At 36.4% G+C, this 26,963-nt stretch overlaps 1 protein-coding gene across 10 annotated transcripts in view; it reads left to right on the top strand.

Annotated features, from left to right (window-relative positions):
- The window catches only part of ABCC9 (ATP binding cassette subfamily C member 9), a 151,182-nt gene extending 135,156 nt beyond the window's left edge, over positions 1–16,026 (top strand). For 5 of the 10 annotated variants that reach the window (XM_049882611.1, XM_049882609.1, XM_049882612.1 and 2 more), the window contains 7 exons: positions 1,173–1,303; positions 2,041–2,119; positions 3,975–4,083; positions 6,282–6,385; positions 8,540–8,673; positions 10,358–10,420; positions 13,483–16,025. In XM_049882611.1, the coding sequence (XP_049738568.1) occupies positions 1,173–1,303; positions 2,041–2,119; positions 3,975–4,083; positions 6,282–6,385; positions 8,540–8,673; positions 10,358–10,420; positions 13,483–13,620 (758 nt within the window). In that variant the 3' untranslated portion in view covers positions 13,621–16,025. The other 5 variants (XM_049882615.1, XM_049882614.1, XM_049882616.1 and 2 more) reach the window with 2 other exon arrangements.
- The last annotated feature ends 10,937 nt before the right edge of the window (positions 16,027–26,963 follow it).

Raw genomic sequence — 26,963 nt, 5'->3', positions numbered from 1 at the left:
GATATTATTAAATAATACTAAAGACAATTATAAAAATATTTGAACTATATTGCATTCATTGCTTAACTAAACTCTGAACTATTTTATTTTCTTTCTCAAGACCCTATTAACTTAGATGCCAAGAAACTTGGATCTTAAGGTACTGAAGTTCTCAGCTTCGCTAGAAAGGAACTAGCAGAAAATTCATTACTGAGGACAGAATAATCTTTCTTAAATACAAAGCTCATGCTTAAAATACATCACTTTGCCTAGACCCCTCTACAGCTCTCCAGTTCTTCAAAGACAAAACCTAAATAACCGAGCTAAGATGACTAGACCCTTCATTAGTCAGCCCTTGCCACCTACCTAGTCTCATCTCTCATCACCAACCCCCAGAACTTTTACTCTGGCCACACTAACATGCTTTCTTTTCAACACTGTTTCTGTCTCTCCATATATTTGAAACAAATTTCCCCATCTCTCACCCTTTAAGATTCATCTCAGTTCTTATGAGATTGCCTTTCAAGAGGCATCATTTCCTCTTGAACCCAAACCAAACCCGTTGCCATCAAGTGGATTCTGCCTCATAGCAGCCTTTTAGGACAGAGTAGAACTGCCCCACAGGGTTTTCAAGGATCGGCTGGTGGATTGGAACTGCTGGCCTTTTTGGTTAGCAGCTGAGCTCTCCAGTGCATCACCAGGGTTCCTTCCTCTTGAAATCCTTCTGGAATTCTCAGATTAGCGCCATCTTGCTCACAGAGCACCTCAAGCTCACCTCCATCACGTGACTCTCTAGGGAGTCCTATAGATGCTGATTTAGGTATATGCTTCCCCCAGGATAGTGAGCTCCTTGAGGCGTGGCTTTCATCTCCCTGTTCCCAACACCTTGCACAACACCTCTCACATTTGAGGTTCTCAAATGTTTGATGACCAGCTAACTGAACAAATGAATTAATTAACAGATAAACAACCTATGTTCACCTTGAATAGAATTGATGGAGCACAAAAGAGATATGACACTGGTTAATATTCATTAAAGGGGAGAAAAAACTATTTTAAAAGTTTGTAATCAAGAGGCTTTTACTTTGAATGTAATTTAAACTTTAAGTTTAAATTTTATAAATGATTTATATATGTATGTGTATACATGTGTCTAAGTATGTGTCTGTCTATTTCCGTACTCCACCTCTCAGATCCTTCGCAAGTTCCAGAACATTGGCCACAGGAAGGGGAGATCAGGATTCATGATCTGTGTGTCAGATATGAAAATAATTTGAAACCTGTCCTTAAACATGTCAAGGCTTACATCAAACCAGGGCAAAAGGTATGGGATTCATTATCGTTTGATTTTTTTCATACATAAAACCTCTGATGGAGTAATTCTGGTAACATCTAATCTATTCAAGACATCCTAGCCAGTATTCTCAATGGGCTCACGTTATATTCCCTATACTTCACTGGTCATATCAGCCACATATGAGACAAAAGGGAAAGTCAGGATCAGGGTAAAATATGTGTTCTCTAAGTCTTATTGTCATTCATTAGTCTTCCATAGGGATCAGAAAAGTCAATAACAGATGTCATTTTTTAAATTTCTGATTTCTAGCTCATCGCCATACCAGATATCTCCTTGGGAACCTTTCTATTTGTATTAGCTCTATTCCCAAAATGACTTATTTTAGTTGTTGTAAAAAGAACAAGTGTGCAGAAAAAATGGACTCATTCTATTTTTATCATAAAATTATTATTTCTAAGGTAAATTGTAGTAATTTATTACACTGACAACATACTAAATGCAAAAATTAAGCAATGAAAGAAAAACAACACAATAGCATGGGAACAAGAAGAGTGAAAATGGAATCAATGAAGTTTTAGTGAGGATATCATGTTTTTATCTTAATAACGGTCATTTATAAGGGCGAGCTGAGAAGAAAAGCTATCTCTGATGGTTATAACGTAACTATATAAATAGAATTGTGGTTTTATGACGGTGTCTTGTCTGAGTTAAAAACAGTTTTGCCCATTTTCTTTTCTTGATCTGAGCCCTTTTCTCTCTTTTAGGTGGGCATATGTGGCCGCACTGGCAGTGGGAAGTCATCATTATCTCTGGCTTTCTTCAGAATGGTTGATATATTTGATGGTGAGTTACTAACAGAATTTTTTATTGGCTGTGTTTTGCTTTCACTTAAAAAAACACAACACCAACTTACCTAATTCTGCATAAATAAAAAGCAAATATTTGCAAGGACTTTGTGTCCTACAACCCAGGCTTGAGGCAAGTATCCCAAATAAACAGCCCAAAAGTACAGACAGAATGTAGAGTTGAGGGAATAAAATTCTGAGCCCTAAACTCAGCTCCAGAGATTGTTGCTAAAGAATACTAATAAAGTGATAAAATGAAAATAAGGCCACCTACTTTGAATAGCAGTAGATGGAAGTGGCACCTCAAGAAAAAGGAGCAGAGAGGAATTCCTCACTATCTTGCTTCCCTTCACTAAAAATACATCTGTTTCCATCAAAGGAACAATTGCAAAGAGATAGGTAATATGTAATTTTAATTTTAGTGCGTGACTCTTACTGTCGTCTTCTTAATAACATGGCATAAAGATGTTGAACATTTTGTGAGGAGGCAGCTTTTGATATAAAGTGCCAAGCACATGTTAACAATATGAAAAAATATTCATCCACAAAATTGTTAATAATATGATAGACACATAAAGATGTAGAAATAACTGAATCTTTGATCTAGAGAAATATGTCACATTATTTAGTCTATCAAGTGGCCTATAAATAGACCGGCACATGAGCCATCTTAAGTGGAAGGGAATCCAGCAACATGTTTGACCATCAGCTTATTATTATCTGTAATGGTTTTGACGATGATTATAGTACTTTGTGTTTTTATTGTACTTGACAGTTTGTATTATGTAATTTAATCTACACAAGAGCTCTGTGAAATAAAGTCAGTTTACGAACAACAATGTTGAGCTATGGTAATTGTAGTCCCTTGGGTGTTTTAGATACAGGTTAGCAGCTGGATCTTTCCATGTATTTAAAAATAATACAGAAATATTTTAAGGATTCTCACTGGGATTTGTGTTATAAAATGATTACATGATCCAAGCTGAATTGACTGACACTTTCCATTAAATATCTGTGGCTATGACTGATCATATTAGATTAGCCTGAACTTCATGTGTCCAGGAACATGTCTTCAGGTCCTGTGTGAACTATCAATGAATTATTATCTTTTTAATAACATTAGGCTATTAAAATTTTAATATATATTATTCCTGAAAGACACAGCTTAAATGAATCATTCTTGCTTACCTTAATCTAAATCTCGCTGGTAAAATGGACTGTACCTGCCATTCCAAACCTAGAACATTCATTTCACAGGGCAATATTGTCCTTGCACAAAAGTGGTATGGAAAAGTGAGTCTATCAAGCTTGGGAAAGGACATCAAGATTGGATAAGCCTATAAGTCTGCATACAGTATGGAGAAAATTTTATATCTATTTCTCAGAATTTTGTATTTTTAGTACACTGTATTATTCAATCAAGACAGCAGTGAATAAGACAGTCAAAAATCCCTGTCTTCAAGGAGTTTATATGCTTGGGGAGAAAAACAATAAAAAAGATAAGTAAATATGTGTAGAATATCAGATGTGATAAGCCCTCTGAAGAATAATAAGGCAGGGGAGGAGAATAAAGGAATGCTAGAAGGAAGAGGATTCACTAAGGGAAAAATTTTACTTGTAGTTTATATGAGCTACATAAATTGAATAAAAACTGAAAATGTTTTTGGGAGAAAATACATAAGAAAGACGAACTATCACAAAAATGTGTATTTTTTTAGAGATGTGTAATGATAATTAAATGGAAATCTTCAGAATCCTAACTCTGAACTAGAGAAGTACTTTCAATTTGTAAACAAATATTATATTACTTGTGGCTTTACTTCATGCCTGTAATTTTTCTTTCCCTTCAACAGGAAAGATTGTCATTGATGGAATAGACATTTCTAAACTACCACTGCACACACTACGTTCTAGACTTTCAATCATTCTGCAGGATCCAATACTGTTCAGTGGTTCTATTAGGTAGGTGACATATTCAGGAAAAATATGTATGTCTTACCCTTTGACTCACGTTTTACTCAGACAGTCATTTTCCAGGTACGTGTGAAATGACACTATCAAGACAATAAGATCAAATATTCTATCCCACCATTTGGTTTGGGAAACCCCATGTAACTATGTGCCTCTATAGAAGTCAGTCCCGTATGTCTCCAGGAGCTCTTGGCTTTCAGTTTGATTGTACAAAAGCCACTTTTTTCTCTGTGCTTGGAGGCAGAGGTTCTGGGCAGACATTTCTGAGGAGTCCCACTCTACATCTATCCTGCTAAACTCTAAAGTGTGTGGCCTGGCCTCCTCAGATATCCTGAGCTTGGCCTCCTCAGATATCCTGAGCTTGATTACCATATTTTTATTCAAATAACACCCGGCTTCTATGTTTGTTTACCAACCATGCCCTCCCCCTTTGAGGTATTTTCATAAGGGCAGCTTTTGCCAATTTTTTTTTTACATGTTGCTGTGAAAAAAATTACCATAGCATGCTTACGAAAGTACCCTGGGGGGAACACAGTTAGCAAACAAAAGTAGAAGGCCGTGTTATTTGTGTGAAAACAGGGTAATTAACCTTTAACCATTCCCACCCCAGCCCCTGTCCCTCTCAACATTTCTTTCAAACTGACTTTTAAGAAACTGCTACAATCTTCTTTCTGCATAGTTCATGTTTTATTTAAAAAAAAAAAAAAAAAAAAGCGTAGGTATCTACTATCTCATTAAAAAAAAAGAAGCCTGTTGCCATCGAGTCGATTCCAACTCACAGGGAACCTATATGTCAGAGTAGAACTGCCCCATAGGGCTTCCTAGGCTGTAATCTTTATGGAAGCAGATAACCAGATCTTTTCTTCTGCAGAGCAGCTGGTGGGTTCAAACTGCAGAGCTTTCAACTGGCAGCCACACTGCACCACTAAAAAAAAAAAACTTTTGCCGTCCAGTCAACTCCGACTCAAAGCGACCCTATAGGACAGAGTAGAACTGCCCCCATAGGGTTTCCAAGGAGTGGCTATTGGATTTGAACTGCTGACCTTGGTTAGCAGCCCAATGCTTAACCACTGTGCCACCAAGATCTTTACTATCTCATAGATGCTCTACATATATTGTCTTATTAAATAATCACAGTATTACTCTAGGAAACGTATTACTAACCTCATTTTACAGGCGAGAATATTGAAACTGAGAGAAGCCAAGTTCATACACCTAGTAAGTGGTAGAACTGTGATTCCACCGAAGTTTGTCTGACTCCAAAGTCCCCTGTGGCATCATCCACCAGATCATGCCTCTCATTTATTCACCCTTTGTTCTCTCTTGCTCTACTCCTCTATCAGCTTAATTACAAAGTATTTGCTACCCTCTTTTACGAATTACTCTTATCTTGAAGAGGAAATGTATGTAAGATTGCTCAATGTTCAGCTGTCAAATTAAAAATTTTGTGTATATCAAATTATTTAGTAATAACATAGTAAATTTATGTCTCTGAGGTTTTATGAATACTACTATTGCGTTTTGGTAAAGCACAGCTCATCTAAAATAGCAATATATGTTCCCATATAGATGTATGTATTTAGCACCAGTTCTGGAGAAATACTTTGCTAACTGACTCTGTAGCACCTAACAACAACAACAATCAGGTTACATCTCTGTACGGCACAAGTGGTATGCAACAGCTGCTAAGCTAAAGATTAGTGGTTCGAGCCTACCCAGTGGCTCCATGGACGAAAGGCCTGGTGAACTGCTTCTATAAACCTTAGAGCCAAGAAGATCCTATGGAGCAGTTTACCTCTGTAACACATGGTGTCACCTTGGATTGGAATTGACTCGATGGCAAGGGTTTTGTTTGGTTTTAATCAGGTTACACTAATGGTAATACAAAGTGGATGAATCCAAGAAATGAATTTATCTTAGCGTATCATGTATATAAACTTACCTACCTTGTCATCTGTAAGCATTTTTTGATAAATCAGTGCTGATTGTAAGGTCATTACGGTCATTCATTCATTCATCAAGCATGAATCGAACGCCTACTCTACCTTGAGCACTGTTCTAGGTGCTGGGGATACAGCAGTAATGAAAACAAATGGAACTTACATGTTAGGGAAATAAAAACAGTGAGCAAATACATACAGAAAAATTTCTTTATTTTTATGTAGTGATTTTTTTTTTTTTCTCTGCAGATTTAACTTAGATCCAGAGTGCAAATGCACTGATGACAGACTCTGGGAAGCTTTAGAAATTGCTCAGCTGAAGAATTTGGTCAAATCGCTACCGGGAGGTCTAGGTAATAGTTCATTAAAAATATGATTACTTTTTATATATGCAATTAATCCTATGAATCTCTGTCTACGTTTTATGCTAGGATCATATAGTTCTAGTATTAAATCCCCTTATATTTAAAATAATCCTCTGAAGGTCGTTAGGGCATTTCAGTAGTTAATGCTTTTGCGTGTGGTGAGGAGAATGAGCCTTCTAACACTGTTCTATGTGAGCACTCCAAAATATTACAGTTAGTACATTTATCCCTTTGGCCTTGTCACAGGTCATTTTAATCAGGATATTTTATATTGGCCATACTTGCTCTTGTGATCTGCATGATCTCTCTCCCTCTGTAAGTAGATAAGCAGAGGATTGTAAGGCTGTTAGGTTCAAAGAGTACCTGGAACTGTGTAGGAGCAGAAGCTTCTCCATCCTGGCAGCCATTTTGTTCACAGACAGGAGGCATCTTCTTTTTATTTGTATAGTATAATGTTCATCTTGTTTGAAGACATTATTTTCTATTAGTAGAAAATAACGTTTTGGCTATTTGTGTAATGGATTAAACATGTACTCAAACAATTATTGACATAAATTCAATCCCAGAAGCAGTACAATTTTTGACAAATAAATGATGGACTGAAAGAACAACAACATGAACACAATGAAAAAACAGAGTTTGTGATGTAGTCCTTAATTCATAAAAATTAACATCTATATTTTTGGACTTAATTTTACTTCCTTAAAATCTGACTTTATTTTTAAAAGAAATATGAAAGATAATAGTTTGTTCATATTCTGATTTTAATGCATAATACATAGTGGCTAAATTGCTGATATTGTTTAGCATCTAGTTAAAAAAAACAGCTTACAAAATAAACTGTTTATTAGTTTATTTTGAAAGGGGGTCTACTAAAAACAATACTATTTATGATTTTAATAAAGTCCCATGGAGAAGGCATTCCCCAAATAGAAATTGAGAGAGCTTATCTTTAGGGATTATTTGCAATGAAATTACCCTTGCCAGTGTCACGTTGTGGGAGCAATTCCAGAATTCTGGGTGAACTTTCTCATATTTTTTGATGACTCTCTGGAAAGCCCAGCAAGTCTACTTGAGAAATGGGTAGATGCTCCTAGGTCTTTTTTCCCTTGGCACTAAGAAACCCCCCATTGATAGTTGGAAAGACAGCCAATTGTATCTTTGTAGTCTTCCTCACCACTAGCATGTGAACTGTCTGCACCTGTTTTGAATTACACACGTAGTGTTTAGGTTATGGTACAGTGCGAACAAGAGTGGATGTTTTTGCTATGTGACTGATTGAACATTGTGTGTGCTCGTCGTCTTAATAGAGATCACACCAACTGCTTGATGAATATCTGGTTCAGGCCACCTTTGTGATGAATATTCATTACCCCAGCATCCTTCTTACTTATTATGTGAGTAAATGCGTAGCCTACAAAGATTGGAAATTTTAAGAAATGATTTGATGCAGTGAGAATATAATCAATGGAAATTTCCTTCAGGACTTTACTAAAAAAGCGCTTGAATTGAAAAAGAGATATTTTGGAAACAGAATTTATCTTAAACTTGCAATAGTATACCTTATGAAATATAGATGGAATACAGAAAAAGAAAGGATAATGAGGCTATAGCATTCGTTTAGCCATTCAACAATGTTTTGTTCTCCTACTATGCCAGATACAATAGTAAATGCTGGGGATATGTTGAATAAAAAAAAACTGAACCCTTAGACTTGGAAGTTACAGTCTAGCGGGATGTTATATTGGAATGAGAACTGGAATTGAAGTTGAGGATGTTCTGTTTCTTGTAAAACACTACTGCAAATTAGCTATGCGTCATTGGGCAAGCCACTTCACCTCTCTGGGCCCTAGAGGACTATATTATATAATCTCCCAGGTGCCTCCCAGTCCTCAAACTATGTAACAAAATTGTATATCCTATTATAAGGATGTAATTCAACATCTGTTGTTAAAATTACGACAGTCCAGATCGTCTTCACTTTCCCAGAGTTCCTCTTCTCTTTTCCAGTATGAAATCTTTGCATCAGCACAAAGTGATATCCAGCACGCTGTTACAGGACATAACGTGTTTTTTACTTTGTTCAAGGAAAACGTTAGCAGCATTTTTTTAGTGGAATCCTTGCTTCTTTCTCTGATTTAGATGCAGTTGTTACTGAAGGTGGAGAGAATTTTAGCGTTGGACAGAGACAGCTGTTTTGCCTTGCTAGGGCCTTTGTCCGCAAGAGCAGCATTCTTATCATGGATGAAGCAACAGCTTCCATCGACATGGCCACCGTGAGTGCATTAGCAAAACTTTTTAAATTGACAAATTGCAGAAATTCACATGGAAATTGTTTCTTTTTTCCTGATTGGGTTATGCCCTCAGTACTGTTGTTTCAAGTGTCTTCTCATTGTCTCCTTGAATGTTGGATGATGGCTCACTGAGAATCACAGTAAATGAGACAGGACACCTGACTTGAAGGTGTAACTATTACTAATGAACATAAAATAAATTTGCTATTATTTTTTGTAAATTCTCAAAATGGTATAAGATCCCAAAGCTTACTTGATGAGAGTACTGTACCGGAATTCATGTATTATGCCATAAAAAAAAAAAAAAAATAGAAGCTGTAAAGTATCTAAGTCTCTTCTTAATAGAATCTATTGATAACCAACATTGCTTTTTATTTCTAAAGCAGTTTGCAGGAGAAGGATTCACTAGAATTAATAATAACCATCTCAATATGTTCCTGGTAACAAATCAGAAACTTTGCCTTTTGAAAGAAATTACTTATAAGGGTCAAATATGTCCATGAAAGATCTGTCCAGAAGGCTGTGATTTGAGGGGAAAATGTCACATTAAATCATTAATTGCTATGAGCTACCAATTAATATGCCTCTTTTAAAAGTTATCTGGACATTAAAAGCTTGACATCACAAAGGACAAAACCAAAAAACTCCTTACAACTTCATTTTATTTTCTCGCACCACACTTTTGAATGGTCAAAATTGCCCCAAAAGTGAAACGCTTTCAAGACCTTTAAGAGCCAATTTGACATCTTTTGTATTAAGACTAATCAATTAAAATAACTATACTGAGTCTTCTCAAAGTTAACATAATTAAAAAACAATAAAAATTATCTCTCATAAAGCCATTCCACTAATTAAGCCTAAATCAACCCAAAACCCAAAGTCATTGCTGTCGAGTTGATTCCGACTCATAGCGACCCTATAGAACAGAGTAGAACTGCCCCATAGGTTTCCAAGGAGCAGCTGATGGATTTAAACTGCTGACCTTTGGTTAGCAGCCAAGCTCTTAACCACTGTACCACCAGGGTTCCTTATTTAGCCCAATGACATCAAAATCAGTATTAATGACTAAGGTTTTACAATATTGGGGTTATTATAAGGACATTATAAGGAGAGAGGGAGAATTAAATGGCAATAAATCACTTGATCGGAAGAAAGAACTCCTTCCCATTAAGCTTAGGTAATCAAGCATTCTTCCAGGAGAAGTGTGATTTTTACCCATGAATATCTTTAAAATTATAATGACAGCAAAGCTTCATAGTGAGAATAAAAATGGTTCTTGCCTTGATTGTTCTTTAATGGGTCAAAATCGAGATTTATGGCATGGATTTCATTTTTTTTTTTTCTTACTTAGAGATTAACACCATTTTAGGGTTTTGTTAGTTCTGAATACATGCTGTTTGTGATATAACACAAGCGAGTGTATTGATGCACCACACGGCTCCATATATATATGTTAATGTGATTTCATTTTTCTCTTTGTTTCCTGGCAGTGAGTCTGTCACGCTTTCCTGGTTGATCCCTTAGTTTTATTTGCATTTTGAAAACATCTACAGACTCAGAAATTCTCTAAGGGACCAGGCACCGTGGAGCATTGTTCTCAGGGACAGAATATTATGTCAAGAGAACAGAGTCCAGGAAAATTCAGAAGTTTTTTTTTTTTTGGCAGGAAAACATTTTGCAGAAAGTGGTAATGACGGCCTTTGCAGACCGCACAGTTGTTACAATAGCTGTAAGTATGAGAGACAGAGCTGATTTATTTTTCTTTGGGTTTTGTTCCAAGATTCAGTAATATTTATAATTGAGCAGTTAAAATATGCTTATTTTTTTTATGTTGAATTATGTATTTCTCTGTCAGTGTTTCTGTGTCTGTGTAAAAAAAAAAAAGCTGTGTTTTGAGAACCTTTACATTGTTCTATCCAAACTATCTTCTCTCCCTACCTCCCCTAAGTTACAAAGATGGGACCTCTGAGATCTAAGGATTCTAGCAGGTCATGACCTGTGATTTTTCACCTGCTACAGATCTCCCATGAAATAATTCTCTTTTCAACAACTGCTTCACTTGCTTTCCCAGGAGTATAACCCGATGGTCTGATGAGCAGTTTCAAAGCAAAATTCCTAAATTTATTTGCCAATTCTGCTACTGTTTACTCTTAATCTCTCTATTGGTATTCACTTATCTGTTTTTTTTTTTTTTTTAAAAGGCACTGAGGAACCTCACAGCAGTGTTGAATACATTTGGTTTTAGAAGGCAACAGTCAAATTGAAGAATTGTTTAAATTGTTATAATTCACATTAGAGCTTACTTAAAATAAGCTGTGGTTTTCTCTCTCTTCCCCTTTGTGAATGGATGTACACAATTCTTGGTCACGTTTAGGCTTACTGCTTAACAAAAACTATTTTTTAATGAGTCACTTGGACATTTTTCCTCTTGCTGATTCTTCTTTCTCTTCTTCTTTCCGTTTTTCTTTTCTCTCCAGCATCGCGTCTCTTCTATTTTGGATGCGGGCCTTGTTTTAGTCTTTTCTGAGGGTATTTTAGTGGAGTGTGATACTGTTGCAAACTTACTCGCCCACAAGAATGGCCTCTTTACCACTTTGGTGATGACGAACAAGTAGACCACCATGATCTACTCTGCCAAGTATCTCATTCTCTGGTAGTTATCTTTAGTGGCCTCCTCTCAGGAATGCGAAGCTAATACTGGGATTAAAGGGGTGGCTTTGGGTGAAGGAACTCACCACAGACTACTATCACACAAATTAGTTCAACAAGGTGCTTGGGTTACATTCAGTACCCAATGAGGCACATGCGAATGTTTTCCAACGTATGAATGCAAGAGGAAGTAATTGTGAGAGCCTGCAAACCTGATTGCCTACTCTAAGGAACAATGTCACAATTACTTGAGGATGTTTTTTAGGTATCTTTAAATGCCTTACCAGCCTTGAAGACTGCATTGCTTAATTAAAAAAAAGAAAAAAAGACTTAAGTTTAACTGCTGAGTAATGGGAGTTGTGTGTGGAGTGCTTGCTTGGTATTCCCTTTTCTGTGAATGATGAGTGGGAGAAAGAGCACCCATCGAAGTACAGCTTTTTCAGAGTGGGACAAAATACTTCCCCATTAGACCCACCTGCTGCACACTGTGCCTAAGTAAAGAAAAACCCATTTCCTCCCAGTTTCTCAGTGAGTGCCCTGGTTCCTTCTGCCCTGGGGGAGAGCTTGAGTAATGCAATCACATGGAAATGTTGATGATTTCATAGGTGAGAGAATTGGCTAACTTGAAAAATAGTTCTTTAACATATTCAAAAATTTTCACACTGGAGTAGATAGGGAGATATTTTGGGGGAGAAGTCACCTTTGTGTTTCCCCTAAATTAAAAAAAAAAAAAAAAAACATTAAAAAGGCAGACCCTTAATTACTAAAATTCTTGTCTTCTCCACTCTGCATGAAGCATTCCATTGTTGTGCAGTCCTATTTAGTCTACACTTGGGAGATTACTTGAGCATAATTTGCACTTTTAACCAAAAAATAACACTCTCTTACCAGATTTGTGTTATGCCTTCACTGAATACTTCATAAATTTACGTATCTTTACCCAATCTTCGTTTCAAGACCATGGGTTTGGTTTTTTTGGTTAGTGTCAAAGTTGCCACCAAGATACCTGGAATTCTTCCCCGAGGACACATATTCTATGGGATGAGGAATCACCTTGGGGTGCTCTTAACAGGCTCATAAGAGAGAGAACACTCACCACACTTGGTAGACTCCCTGTAGAATGATTTTCAGCTGTATTAAGAGAACCTTTTTCCTTTGCCTGAAAATTGTTCTGTTAATTTCACACTGAAAATTGTGAAAGTCTAAAAAAGATAAACTTTCTTGAGCTTCTAACAAGAAGCCCTCAAGCACCAAAACCGTCAATGACATTTATGTATGAGAGTGATTTATTTTTCTCTGTTGACTAGATTAATTTCTCTGGAGCATTTTGAAAATTTCATCAATGCTATTACAATTGACACTGTATTTCATCAAGAAAAAGCTAATTTGGATTAATGGAATAAATTAATTAATGTTCTGATGATTACCAAGTATGTATATGAAGCACTTGATGTGTAGCATATGATTAATAAGTGACTGCCTTTATGATTATTAATTACTAATATGAGAGCCTCTCTTCAAAGGGCACTATGTAGAAAAGAGAATGAGTGAGTGGTAGTGATCTCTAGTGACTAAGGGATCTCTCATGGCTAAGGGATGACTAAGCATGTTTAAAACGCTCGATAACCCATTGTAAGGTTGCATGCCAGAATGGACTTCCTTATATCGTCTTTTCCCAGAATTCAACCACTTTCCAGGGGTCTTCAAATTGTATGGTATTCCATGGATTTAGTTGACGCTACCTGATAGATAGTTGTAGTTGAGACTGAAGTATAGCCAAACTGGCTCATGATGACTCCTCTTATCATTGAATTATTTCACAAACATTTATTAGCCTACTTATGTTAATAAACAGACTACTTATGCTTATAAGTAGGTTCCATGAAAACAATGAAACTGATACAGTAGCAACACTCAAGTTCATACAACCCATATAAGAGATAGTCATGCATGGCAGTATTTAAAAGTATGTATGTAGATTATACTTCAGATAAATTTTTTAAAAAAGTCTGTGATTCCTGCATATCCTGACGTCCCAAGAAGAATAAGTATTCCTGAATAATCTATGAAATGTGCATATCACATTGCTTTGACTTGTGCCCTGAAGTTTGTAACAAATACATGTATTCTTTTCACTCACAGCATCGGGTTCACACTATTCTGACAGCAGACCTGGTTATTGTGATGAAGCGAGGAAACATTTTAGAGTATGACACTCCAGAAAGCCTCTTGGCACAGGAAGATGGAGTATTTGCTTCTTTTGTCCGTGCAGACATGTGAAGGGGCATCTTAAAATGACACGTGTATTTAAAATAATGCAGTCCTAACACACTCTTTTAACATACTTTAATGAAATATTGGTGTGGCCTTTTCGAAGTGGCACCTTAAATTTTTATAGATTTTTGTAAAGCTTATTATGTTGTGGAGTTTTATAATTAGTAACAATGTAATTTTACCAATGAATGTTATATTTCCTATGCACAAGTTAACATTTTTTTTAAATACTTTTCTTAGATATTACTGCTTGATGTGTTTATCACTGATGTTTCTCTGATGATTTGCAGATTGTATTAAAAGATGTAAGCCCATGTAAGCTACTTTAAGTGGTAAACCAACAGCTTATGCTTTCTCATAACTTTAAGTCTGGTAAATATGTCTCAGGCAAAGAAGTTGAATATTCAGTATTATTAGACTTTTATTTGTAAGGATGTATTTTCCCAGTTGTTATTGGGGGGAGAATAGAGGAAGGATGAGTTTTCTAATTAGTTAGAAATGAAACACTCAAGTTCATCACTTACTGTATGAGAATCTTTTCTTGTTCATTAATATTAGCAATGTCACAGTTTCTCTTAGCAGTCTCTTGTTTCCCTCTAAATTGTTTCCTATAACCAAGAAATTATCACATTTATGGTTCTATAAAGCTAAACCCTTCACTAGAAAGATCTTGAAAAAGAGTTTGGATGTTTGAAAAATTATACTCAAGCTTCCATTTTTCCTTAGCTTAGTAAATAAATAGAGAGTTCTGAAGATATCTGGTATAATGTGCCTTTTTCCATACTGAAGTTCAAACAGTGACTAGGTTCAATCCTACAGCAGTAGGTCAACTAAGCTCTCTATATTTTTCCATCAGCAGCTGTGGTTGTGATCCTGAACCCTGAAGTGCCACATTATTCAACTTTCAAAGAAGTGCAGACAGGTGTCTGCTTCTAGGTGGAAGAGTTTACCTCTTCTAGACATTTATGTCCAGGAATGTCTCACATGTGTCCATTTGTTCCTGCTCTACTTTAAATGTGCATACAAAGAGTGCCTCAAAAATTGATGGAATATCAGTGTTATGTTTTGTTTAAGTGTACATTAATAAATTCAAAAATAGTAAAAGTTACCTTCACTGGCATGCTAGCCACCAAAGCTTTCTAGTCTATCTGTGCCCATCAAGTACGAATATCATTGATTTTCATATGAAGACTCGTGATTGATGAAAAAAGAAAAATACGCTTCCTCCCTACAGTTGTTGTCTTCAGTTTATTGTATTGTGTATTCCTTCCTGGAAAAGATGCTACACTTGTGTTGGGTTCTACAATCTAGAATACATGACTCTGCTTTCATCTAAATGTAGACTCTTGATGTTTATAAAATACAAGTTCCACAAGGATGGGCAAAGAGGCTCTGTGTTATTTAGCATAAATTGTCACCCTTTGTTGTATATATAAATCTTCATATATATAAATAAGAAAATAATCCTCTTATTGTCTCCTGAAAGCTAAACATGACAGAATCAATAACCATTAATTCAGCCTTGCAAATATTTTCTAAAAATTCAACTAGTTCCCTAAAACAATACTGTTGTACAAATGTTTTTTAGGGCTGAATTTGCATAATACTTGTTACCAGGTTATGCTTCACGCTCACGGAGAAATGGGGATTTTCCCATAGGTCTGATTCCTTATAGTATTTGAAACTAATACTGCTATGCAACCAGTGTCAGCAGAGCTATGTCTAATAACAGACAACTGCATTTACGAGTCTTGCACCCAGCTAATCAATGGTCCCCTCATAACTTTTAGTGACTCAAGTTGAGTAAATACCTAATCGTTCACAAAACTACACTGACTAAATAAAGTCAGGAATTTTATTGATTGGCCATTTATTATGTTATATGTATTATTTATTGACTATAGAAATGATTTGTTTTGAAAGAATTTTTTTTCTAAATAGGTACATGTCTATAAAAGAAAGTTGGCTTAACCAAATCAGTTACTCCCCTTTTTAATTCTTTAATATTTGCAAAAAGCAATAAATCCATAAAACTTTGTATTAAAATCACAAGGTTACTGATGTAATAGAGAAAACATTTCTTTTAAAGGATTGTGGATCCTCTACTCTTAAACTGCTACTTATGATCCATTTTAAAGTTTATGTAGCTCTACATTAGATATCAGAAGCCCCTTCTGAGTAACTGATACTTGAGATCTGGGACCATGTCTTGCTTGTCTTTGTACCCTTGGCACTTAGTACAAGGGCCTGGCCCATAGTAGGCCTTACTAATTATAGTCCGTTGAACCACTGGTTAACTTTCCGTCTAGCCGTGTACCTGTAACTATGGGTTAGTCTCTTCACATTTTCGTGTTCTGTTTATTCTACTGTGGGTATACATATTGGCTTGCTATTATATAATAAATTGTTCTTTCTGTTTGCTTAATTTAAGGGGGTGATTATTCCTTCTCTTATAATACTATTATGTATCAATCAGAGCTGATCAATAGACATAAATCAATAGCAGTTGCCGAGACCATACCTGATCCAGCTTTGATGATTTTGTTTCACATTTGCCAGAGTCAGGTGCTTCATTAGCTTAATATATGGACTGTGGGGAAGTTTCCACTAAGTTTTATTACATTTCTAATTAAATACCTGGATATCTGGACTCCTTCCCAAGGTTTATTGATCAATTCTTAGGATTTTCTTCCAATGTATCTTTCATCACTTATTGTGTAACACATTCTTTGGTTAGTATTTGTAGTTCTCTGATTTATAGTCTTATGATAATTCCCTTATTGGCCCGTTATCAAAGATTAATTCCAATCTTCTCACCTTAGTCTTTTGGCATAAGAAAAAGCAGCCAAGGAGATGTATCCTGCAACAGACATTTAGTTGTTCTTCTATAGTAACTGCACATCATTTCCATGAGGTTTTCTCAAGCATTAATAAGATTCACTGGATCAAATGCCAGTGAAAGGGCCTAGGAATCTGTATTTCTAACAGATACTTCTGGATGACACTCATAATCAGGCAAGTTTGGAAATCACTGATCTCCTCAGTCATCACCCTAGTTTCTCTCAGCTATGCACAACATGGGACATCCTGGTGGTGTAGTGGTTAAGTGCTACAGCTGCTAACCAAAAGGTCAGCAGTTTGAACCCACCAGGCACTTCTTGGAACCTCTATGGGGCAGTTCTACTCTGCCCTATAGGGTCACTATGAGTTGAACTCAACGACGGTGAGTTTTGGATGCACAACACGTAGCCAAAAATACTGATGGCAATTTTCACATGTGTCCTGTTTTTGCTAGCATTACCTTATCCTGAATTGCTGAAACAAGCCCCTCAAGTATCATTGAATGAGCTGCCTTGGCACCATCATAAAGGAAATAGAGTTTAATAAACTGAATTTTAGCTAAGAAGATATCGACAAGGATTTTGAGTGCTATTTTCTTTTGTTTTTTCATTTAATCAGTGATAAGTGTAGATAAAACTCTCTCACAAAGATGCAAAGCTTTCCTTCCACCTCTGAACAAGCAGTTGAATCATTTGCACATTTTCTGCTGAATTTTAGTTCACGTTTTGAAACGTTGCAAGTATCTTAATTTGACCACTGTAGGTAGGTTTCACTATTGATATTTCACAATGTGGAAAGAAGTGAATTATCTGTGATGCTTATTCCCCTCTCCACCTTCACATTTTTTCTGAGTGTGTCGTCATTGATGATATGTGTAGGTTGATATATCCGTTCTACATATCTAGTACATGGGATTTAAATCATTTCTTTTTTCTACAGGCAGTAACAAATTGCCCTGTCATTCAAATGCTTGTCACGAACAACCCATTGCTAAAATAACAAAGATCAAGGAAGCTATGCCTGGCTAAATAAACTAATTGATTCTAATGAGAATGTAATCTGTGACCTCAGTGTCACCAACCAACACAAATTATCTCTAATTATACAATACACATTAAGGACAAAGAGCTTTGTTTTCAGACCGTTATTTTATTACTTAATCTGCCTACTGCATAAAATAAGTAATTTGTTCAATTTTGCAACACTGTGTGATGATACTTTTTTCCCATTATCCTCTGTCTATGAACATTATTGGTTATTATTAAGCAAAAGACTATTGGCTTTTATATTATCAAAGCTTCGTAGATTTAGGCCAGCCCTTCCATATCTAGGTATTTTCACTTTGAATCATGGTAGGTGGACCTTGTTCCAACACTAGATTAAAAAAATAATAATAATTTTAAAAATTATTTGTCTCTTTCAGGCACCCAAAATTTTCATTCATCCTTTGAGCTTAGACATAAACAGAAGCTCCAGCTGTTTGAATCCATTAGATTATACTGCTAACCTTCTTTCACAGGCCGTAATCTGTCCTCCAATCAGTCAGGATACATGTGCATACACACACATACACACAAGCATACAAATTTTATCTTCACTTGCTGTCTTAAATAAGTGCATTTAAGTGGAGCCCTGGTCATGCAGTGGTTAAGGGCTGAGCTACTGACCAAAAGGTTGTCAGTTCAAATCCATCAGATTGCTCCTTGGAAACCCTATGGAGTTCTACTCTAACCTACAGAGTCACTATGAGTCAGAATCGCCTCAACAGCAACTGGTTTGGTTTTTGATTTTTTGTGTGGCACAAATGGTGAAGAGCTGGACTACAAACTGAAAGATTGGCAGTTTGAACCCACCCAGAGGCACCTTGGAAGACAAGCTTGTGATCTGCTTCCAAAAGGTCACAGTCTGGAAAACCTCACGGAGCTGCTCTAGCTTGCACCCACGGAGTCACCATGAGTCAGAATCCACTCAAGGACAACTAACAACAACATTAATGAATCTTTACATCATGTCTTAGTTATCCAGTGCTGCTATAACAGAAATACCGCAGGCGGATGGCTTTAACAAAGAGAAATTTACTTCTTCACGGTAAAGTAGGCTACAAGTCCAAATTCAGGGCGTCAGCTCCAGGGAAAGGCTTTCTTTCTCTTTCGGCCTTTTCATCAGTCTTCCCCTGGCCTAGGAGCTTCTCTGCATAGGGATCCTGGGCCCAAAGGATGCGCTCTGCTCCTGGCACTGCTTCCTTGGTGGCATGAGGTCCCCCCCCCCTCTGCTGGCTTCCCTTTCTTTTTTTTATCTCTTGAGAGATAAAAGGTGGTCCAGACCATACCCTGGGAAAACTCCCTTTACCTTTGATCAGGGATGTGACCTGGGTAAGGGTATTACAATCCCACCCTAATCCTCTTTAACATAAAATTACAATCATAAAATGAAGGACAACCACAGAATACTGGGAATCATTGCCTAACCAAGTTGACCCGTACTTTTGGGGGACACAATTCAATCCATGGCACATCACATATTAATACAATACCTAAATATAATTCAAAGGGATATAGGTGGTTAGTATGGATGGCATACAGAGAAAGATTCTTACAACGACAATAATTTATGTGTGCCTTCCAGACCTAAAGCCATCTGGGAAGAAATTTCACTACTAGGTAGATCATAAAAATGTGTTTCCAATGATGTGAGCTTCAGCCCATTTATTTCTACAACTTTGTAAAATAACACTGGAAACAAATCACTGGGTTACAATGAGTAGCCTCTTTTTAGTTCAGTAAAGGGATGGCAATTATTATTATAAAAAGTAGTGAAGTGGAAATATATGAAAGGTGGGTATCTCCCTACTAAGAGTGCTGCGTGAAAATAAACTTTGCTTATTTCATTTTGGTTGATAACTGAATATTGGTTATGTGTTCTCTTTTGAGTAAGGATGTACAACGATATTTGTCAGCATAGAGCAAGGCTATGTGGTATAGATAATAGTGTTAAATTAATAAAATAAATATTTCTGTTGTGCTTATTTTATGTGAGGAAATCTGAGTCTATGATTTAAATGATTTGCCCAAAATCACTGATTTAAAGCCTGACTGTCTGACTTCAAAGAACGCTTAAACGTCCGTAAAGAAATCAAAGAATCAGCAAGTAGAAAAGAATATAATTAACATCACATGAGAGAAGTTGAGGGAAAATGGCTATTGTTAGATTTAGTCGTGGATATTCTGCAAAGACTGACAAGTCTATGGTTGTAATTGTACACTGGGAATCTCTATTTGTCTAAAGAATCTTATTCATGTCTTGCTATTAGCCCAAGTAGAATGTGCTACTTAAATCCTGTACAGAAAGTCTGAATTTCTCTAGCACACTGAATTTCTCTAGAATGTTCTCTCATGCTACTTTGGTTTCTAGCAATATTGGGATACTGAAGGTCAGTATGGAGTGGTGAATATGGAATGAGGATAGTAGTCTCTCTGTAGGTCCCTTTACCCTGGGGCATGCCTCTCTTAGTCTGTCACAATTCTAGGCATCTCTTGTGTCTCCTCAGTAAAGCCCCTTATTGCAGGCTCTCAGTTCTATGATCTGGCATCCACTGCTTTCTCTCCCTTTGCCATGCTGCTTCTTCTCTGGTAGTGTCCTGGGGTAGGAGGTTAGGTATTAGGAAAGAAAAACAGCCTCGCACTATGAATTTGCCTTCAGTGACCCTCCTCCTCACCCCTACCTTCCTAGCATTTTCTGTGACAGGGATATTCCCCATTCTTCCAGAGTCCTTCTAACCTCTGACCTATGATTAAATGATCCCTGGACAAGCCTTTCAGGATAGTGACAATTACCTTTAAGGAAATCCATATGCTGCATGGGGTTTGGGGTCTGAGGAGTCCCGGGTCTGCTCACACCCCCTGCCATGTTGATCCAGCATGCAAATGTTTGACCAGTGTGTTTCATGGTATATGGTTTGTGGCTATTACACTTTCTTCACTTCAGTTAGAATGTTGGCTTCTTTCCCCAAATTTCTAATATATTTGGTGGGGTTTGAAGCTGGAAAGTGGGTTGAAAATTCTACCACCTTTAAACAGAAGTTTACAGATACTCCCATGCTTTCTGGAAAAAAAGAAAAGAAAAATAGCAGGGTAGGAGTCCCCTGTCCAACCATGCAAGACTGAACTGCTCTAGTAAATAGAAACATTACCTGAATGGGAAAAGAAGGCATGGGAAATAAGGAATTGAAAAGCAGTGTGAGTGGGGAAAAAGGCACTGACTTTGCAGAGGGAAAAAAGGGTTAATCCATTGACTCCAAATACTAGTTGTGTGATCTAAGTCAAGTGATTTAACTTCTCTGAATCTCAGTTATCTCATCTCAAAAACGAGGTTACTACCTGCTTCATAAGACTGCTTTATAAATCATAAATGTGATCGTGTGTGTAAAGTGCCTGGCATACAGGAAGTAGTGCTCCAAGGTCATTTGACTGCAATGGCCTAGCCCACTTAACCTTGAGATAAAGGCCAAGACAGGATTTGTAAGTGGAGAGATGGGAATGGTATTAAAGAGATAGCTCTGCTTTGGAATATAGGAAAAGTAGAATTACCAGGCCTCAGGAAAAGCAAGGACTAGAGTAGGTCTAGGGAGAGACTGCCCTTCAACTATATTTCTCTGTCTCTAGCTTCTCAGTTCCTTTGGCCTTCTGCACCATTCCTATACCTCTGTGCACTTCTTTCTCATCTTGCATGCAACCTGCTGTTCTGCCAAGAGCCTGTTCTCTCCCTGAGATGTAATCTCTTAGCTCCTGGGACCACAATATCTCCATTTCTCAGATGGTCTATTTCAAAGTATTAAGAAAGGAATCTACCTTGTCCAGCACACCTTTTATGTTTTATACATAACTGGAAAATCTTTGTATTAACTTCCCTTGGGTCAGGGATCAACCTTTGGCTGCTCCAAAAACGCTGTGATCAGGTGGCAAATGACAATTGGAAATAATGTCTTATGTGAAGGAGAACCTAACAGTCTAGAAAATGACATGAAAGCAAGATTACAAACTCAAATCAAAACCAGTAGTTCCAGAAGAAGTGTGATGAGGCTGGGATAGCTACTGATGATTTTCCCTTAAAAAAAAAAAAAAAAGGTAGAAACCATTCTTCAATCACATAAGCACTAAAATAAGCTGGTTGACTAAAAGCTTTGGCCATTCTTCACAGGCTCTCCCATCCTACTTTTACTCCAGAGGGAGGGTAAGTCCAAAGAAGAATATAATTTTCTTTTAAAACAACAAAACAAAAGGAAATCTTCTGCCGTAAGTAATCACCTTCAAATATTGACTCTTTAAGCCCAAGTTTTATTTCCCTGTGGGACTGACTGCATAACACACAGCCCATGAGATATTTTCTCACCTCGCCCATTCAAAACAAGAAGTAACACCCACCTAGAATTGCACTATCCTACCTGCAGTTAGGATCCCCAACACAGAAGACAGTTACATACATACTTCAGATAGAGGCACCCATTTTCCCTAGTGACCTATCATTCACAGACACATAAAATTGCCAAGCACTTGGCCTCAGGCACTGCATTTACTCTTTGTTGCCAAAGAGGAAAGACAAGGTGGCAGAAGGGAGTGATTTGGAGTGACAAGGCTTCACCTGAAAATATAAGCTTCTCATCTTTGCTCCCATTTGGCTAAACTAGCATACATTAAACGCAATAAAATATTGGAAACACAAAGCATCTAAGCTTTTGGCCAAAAATGTAGGGAAAAAATCAACAAGCCTAGTATTTATTTCATGAGAAATTTTGGCTTAAATGATGTTTTTAATAAAGTTTAACTGCATGTGCCAATAAAGCATAGAGATGACATAATGATTTGTGATTTAAGTATCATATAATCTCTCTGTAACATCTAATATCATCTTGTATCAACATGAGAGAAGCAAAATCACTGGGGGAAAAGGAGAGAAGCAATGCAAAATTAGTTTAGCTATTAATAGAATATACATTGCACCTAGCATCTCATTAAACATTTGCTGAATGAAAGGATAATAATTGTTAACATATTTTGAGCAGTTATGATATGCCAGACCGTTTCTAAGAACTGTATAAGTCTAATCTCATTTAACCTTGACAAAAATTCTATGAGATAAATTGGATTATTATTCCTATTTTATAATCAAGGCTCAGAGATGCTTACTAATTTGCCCATGGTTTAGTGGACCTGTGATGCAAACTCAAGCAATCTGAAGCCAAGGCCCTCACTCTTCATATTGTATCATACTAGACTGATGATTAAATTAGTGAGTCAATCAACTTACCTTGGGAATAAAACGTTTATATGATATGTGATCTATAATAAAGGATAATTATGTGAGGCTATTTTTATGTAGTATTAGCAGTTCCTGGGTGGTTAAAAGGGTTAAAGTGCTAGGCTGCCAACCAAATTGGCAGTGAGAGTACACCCAGAGACACCTCAAAAGAAAGGCCTGGCAATCTACTTCTGAAAAATCAGCACTGAAAATGCTAAGGAGCACAGTACTACTCTGACACACAGGGGGTTGCCGTGAGTCAGGGTCAGCTGGAGAGTAGCTGGTGGTATTCAGTACACTACTGAAAAGGGAACTGGATGAGGAATTAGAAGACCTGAGTTCTAGTCTTGGTTCTACCTTATATTAATAGTGTGGCCTTTGGTTCTTTCATTTCAAGTCTGAGGCTCCATTTCCTCATTTACAAAAAGGAAAAAAAAAAAAAGGAGGTATGACAATAACTACCCTGCCGGCCTTACTGAGTTTTTGTGAATCTTAAATAATATGATGGCAAAAGAATTTTATGATTTGAAAAGCACATTCCAATAAGAAATATTAGTACTGAGAATGTACTATACCACATCCTAGTGAGTACTACATAACATCTTCTAAAATAAGAAAGGTTTACCAAAAAATTCATATGAGATTGATTCCAGCTTTGTAACGATGAGATGATATATTCAAGCTGAGAACTTAATTAAAAAAGAAAAATTGCTCCAACTTTTGGCAAGGGCAAATGCAAAATCAGCCTGTTAGGGCACAACCCAGATCTACTGGGGAGGAAAAAATAAACTCATATTCAAAGTTAAAATCATATGAGGGAGAGTCAAGAGACAAAACAAACAGGAATATTAACACTGAAACTGTAAATTAAAAAATATATGTAAGAGATTTTTAAATTATTATGTGCTTGTCAATAAGCATATTAAAATATGCTCAGCAGCATTCTATGCTAGGCATATGTAAATAAAAACCATTACTTACCCACAAAAATGGCTAAAACTACAAAGCCCAACAATATCAAGTGTTAATGCGGTAGGAACCTTCATACATTGCTAATGGGAGTGTAAAACGTTACAACCAATATGGAAAACTGGCGGTTTTTCATATTGATTGCAACATATACCTATCCTATAACCCAACAATTCCACTCCTGGCATGTATCCAAGAGAAAAGAGTCCCTATGTCTACAAAAACGCTTATACATAAATGTTCTTGACAGCTTTATTCATAATAGTTAAAAACCAAAAACAGCCCAAATATCCATCAAAAAGGGGTTAAGTTGTGGTATATTTATACAATAAAATACTAGCACTGGTATATAAAACAATATGGCTGAATCAGATGGATATTTTATGTTGAGTGAAAGAAGGCAGACACTAAAGATTACATACTGTATGATTCCATATGTACAAAGCTCAACAGCAGGCAAAACGAATTGATGATGATCGACGTCAGAATAGATTTAGCCCTGAAGAGCAGATACGGTCGGGAATGGAGCGTGATGGACATGTCTTATATCTTGATCTGTGATCCGTGTGGTAGTTGCATGGTTATATACATAAGTGTAAAAAGAGATGAAACAGTAAATAAATTTAAAATAACTAAATAGAACTTCTTATATTGCAAGAGAGTTCTTTCCATGTAAAGTAGATCTAGACTGCATCCAGAACACAGAATAAGAAAAGCAGATAAAAAGTATGAAATGACAACTAGAAGATTGGGAGGATAAAATGAGAAGATCCAAAATAGGAATTCAAAGAGAGAGGAACTGAGAATGGAGAGAGTGGAGAGGATTCAAAGAGCCAAGAACTATTCCAAAAAAAAATGTAGACTTGGATGATTTCAAAAGTATTCCAAACCTTCAAGGAGTAGCTGATCCCAGTTCTATTTAAACTATTCCAGTGCATAGCGAAAGAATGTGCTTCAATTCTTTTCGCAAAGGCTCATAACACTGATCCAAAACCATGCAGAGATAACCCAGAAAGAGTAATACAGACCAATCTCATAAAGATTTATCCCAAACAGTCCAGCATTATATAAAATAACAATTCACCCTGGATAAGTGGAGTTTTATCTCAGGGATTAAAATAGTTCTATATTTGTTTTAATCTATGATTTAATTCACCATATTCGCTGACCAAGAAAGAAAAATATGATCACCTTGGTAGATGCTAAAGAGGTATTTTTTGTAATTCATTATCCATTCATGATTTTAAAAACATACAAAAGTGAAAAGGGAAACACTTTAATATGACAAATACATAAACTATATGTTCTGGAAGCATTTTACTAAAATCATTAAGAAAAGAGTATGCTTATGATCACCATGATTATTTACTATTGGCCTGAAAGTACTAACAAATACATACTACAAAAAATATATAAATAATAAATAAAGTACTGAATATTAAAGATGCTGTGACAAAGTTATAATTATGTTAGAAGATACTATGTTTTAGGTGGCAACTCAAGAGAATGAGTTGAAAAAACACATAGCACCCGTACAATTCAGCAAGCTAATACAGTTATAAATAACGTAAATGAACAAATAAAAGTGGCTTCCCAGATATCAACAATCACTAGTTAGAAAATATACTAGGAAGAGATTTTGAAACACCAGAAAATATAAAATATCTAGCAATAAACTTAAAGAAAATGCAGAACATATTTGAAGGAAATTGCAAAAGACTTACTGAGGGGCATTAAAAAAATTTGTATAATATCTGAAAAAGAAACTGCACATTGTAAACAAATGTAAATTCTTTGTTAATTAATGTTTTAATTACCTAGTGCTGCCACAACAGAAATACCACAGGTAGGTGCATTTAAGGAAAAGGAGTTTATTTTCTCACAGTTCTGGAGGCTAAAAGTCCACGTTCAGAGCATGGTTTAGGGGGAGGTCTGTCCTTGTAAGTATCCCAAGGAATTCCTTGACCTTTCTTGGCATTCCTTGGTGTCTGTCTTCTCCCCTTTAACTCCTGTGTCTCTTATGGCTCTTTTTATAACTCAGAAATGTTTAGGTTTAGGACCCATCCTGATTCTGTATGACCTCATTAACATAAAAAAGAAAAAGCCCTGTTTCCAAACAGTGTCACATTCACAGGTACAGTGGCCAGGACTTCAGTACATATTTTGGGGGGACACAGTTCAATCTATAACAATTAATCTATATAGTAAATGCAAGTACCCCCTGCAAATAAAGTGCTATACACACCTGCCTGTATGTTCACCAAATGCCAATTCAGTTTAATTTTCTTTAATTAAACCTTTTCCTGTTTGATTTTTCCACATGAATGTGTATTGTCTACTTAAGCTAAAGATTTATACTGCCATTTTTTTTTTTTTTTTTTTTTTTTGGAGGTAGATGAATAGGTACACAGATACGTCGATACAGGAAGGTAAAAACCTGCCCAATCACAGAAGGAGTCTGGATGGCCTTTCCATCTGACTCTTTATACACCCATAATGATTAATTTACACTCCTCATTACAATTAATATTTTCAAGAGTAAATGATCCGTATTAGATCGTCTATCCTTCATTTACACGGCCATTTTGATAGCTTTATACATGAAAAATTAACTTTTTCCTTTATCAATAATAAATGTTTCCATTCCTCTGTTTAATTAAAATCAGATTTAAATATTATTTTATTTTGTCCAGCTTTCCTAACACTGGGTGCACGGAAACACAAACAAAAACAGTACTGGGAAGAACCAACACAGAATAAGTAGAAGTTTGTGCCATTTGTAAGAAAGCTGATGGATCTCTGCCATTTAAATTAGAAGGGTAGAGTTTGATTTTCAGAAAAAGGCTGACTATTTAGCAACTCTGGAGAGTTGTAATAGGCAGCCTCTAAAACGTTCTCAAGTGATTTCCACCTCCTAAGTATTCCTGTTCTTGTGTAACCCTCTCTCTGGACTGCAACTTGTGATTCGTTTTTAACAAATAGAAAATGACAACTGTTATAAGACACCATTTCTGAGAATAGGTTACAAAGGGCTGCAACTTCTATCTTGCACATACTCTGCATTCTCTCTGTCCTGCTTGCTGTAATAAAATGAGACACTAAGTTGTGAGTTGTCCAATGCAGAAGAACAAGGAACTGCGAGAGACCCACAGCCTACATCCCACGAGGAACTGACGTGTTCGATCCAATATCTGAGCCGAAGTGAATCCTGCCACCAACTACATGAGTGAGCTTGGTAGCCTGTC

The sequence above is a fragment of the Elephas maximus genome, chromosome 4, assembly GCF_024166365.1.
Source record: "Elephas maximus indicus isolate mEleMax1 chromosome 4, mEleMax1 primary haplotype, whole genome shotgun sequence".
Classification (NCBI taxonomy): domain Eukaryota; kingdom Metazoa; phylum Chordata; class Mammalia; order Proboscidea; family Elephantidae; genus Elephas; species Elephas maximus.
This window is presented reverse-complemented; position numbering and strand designations above follow the sequence as displayed.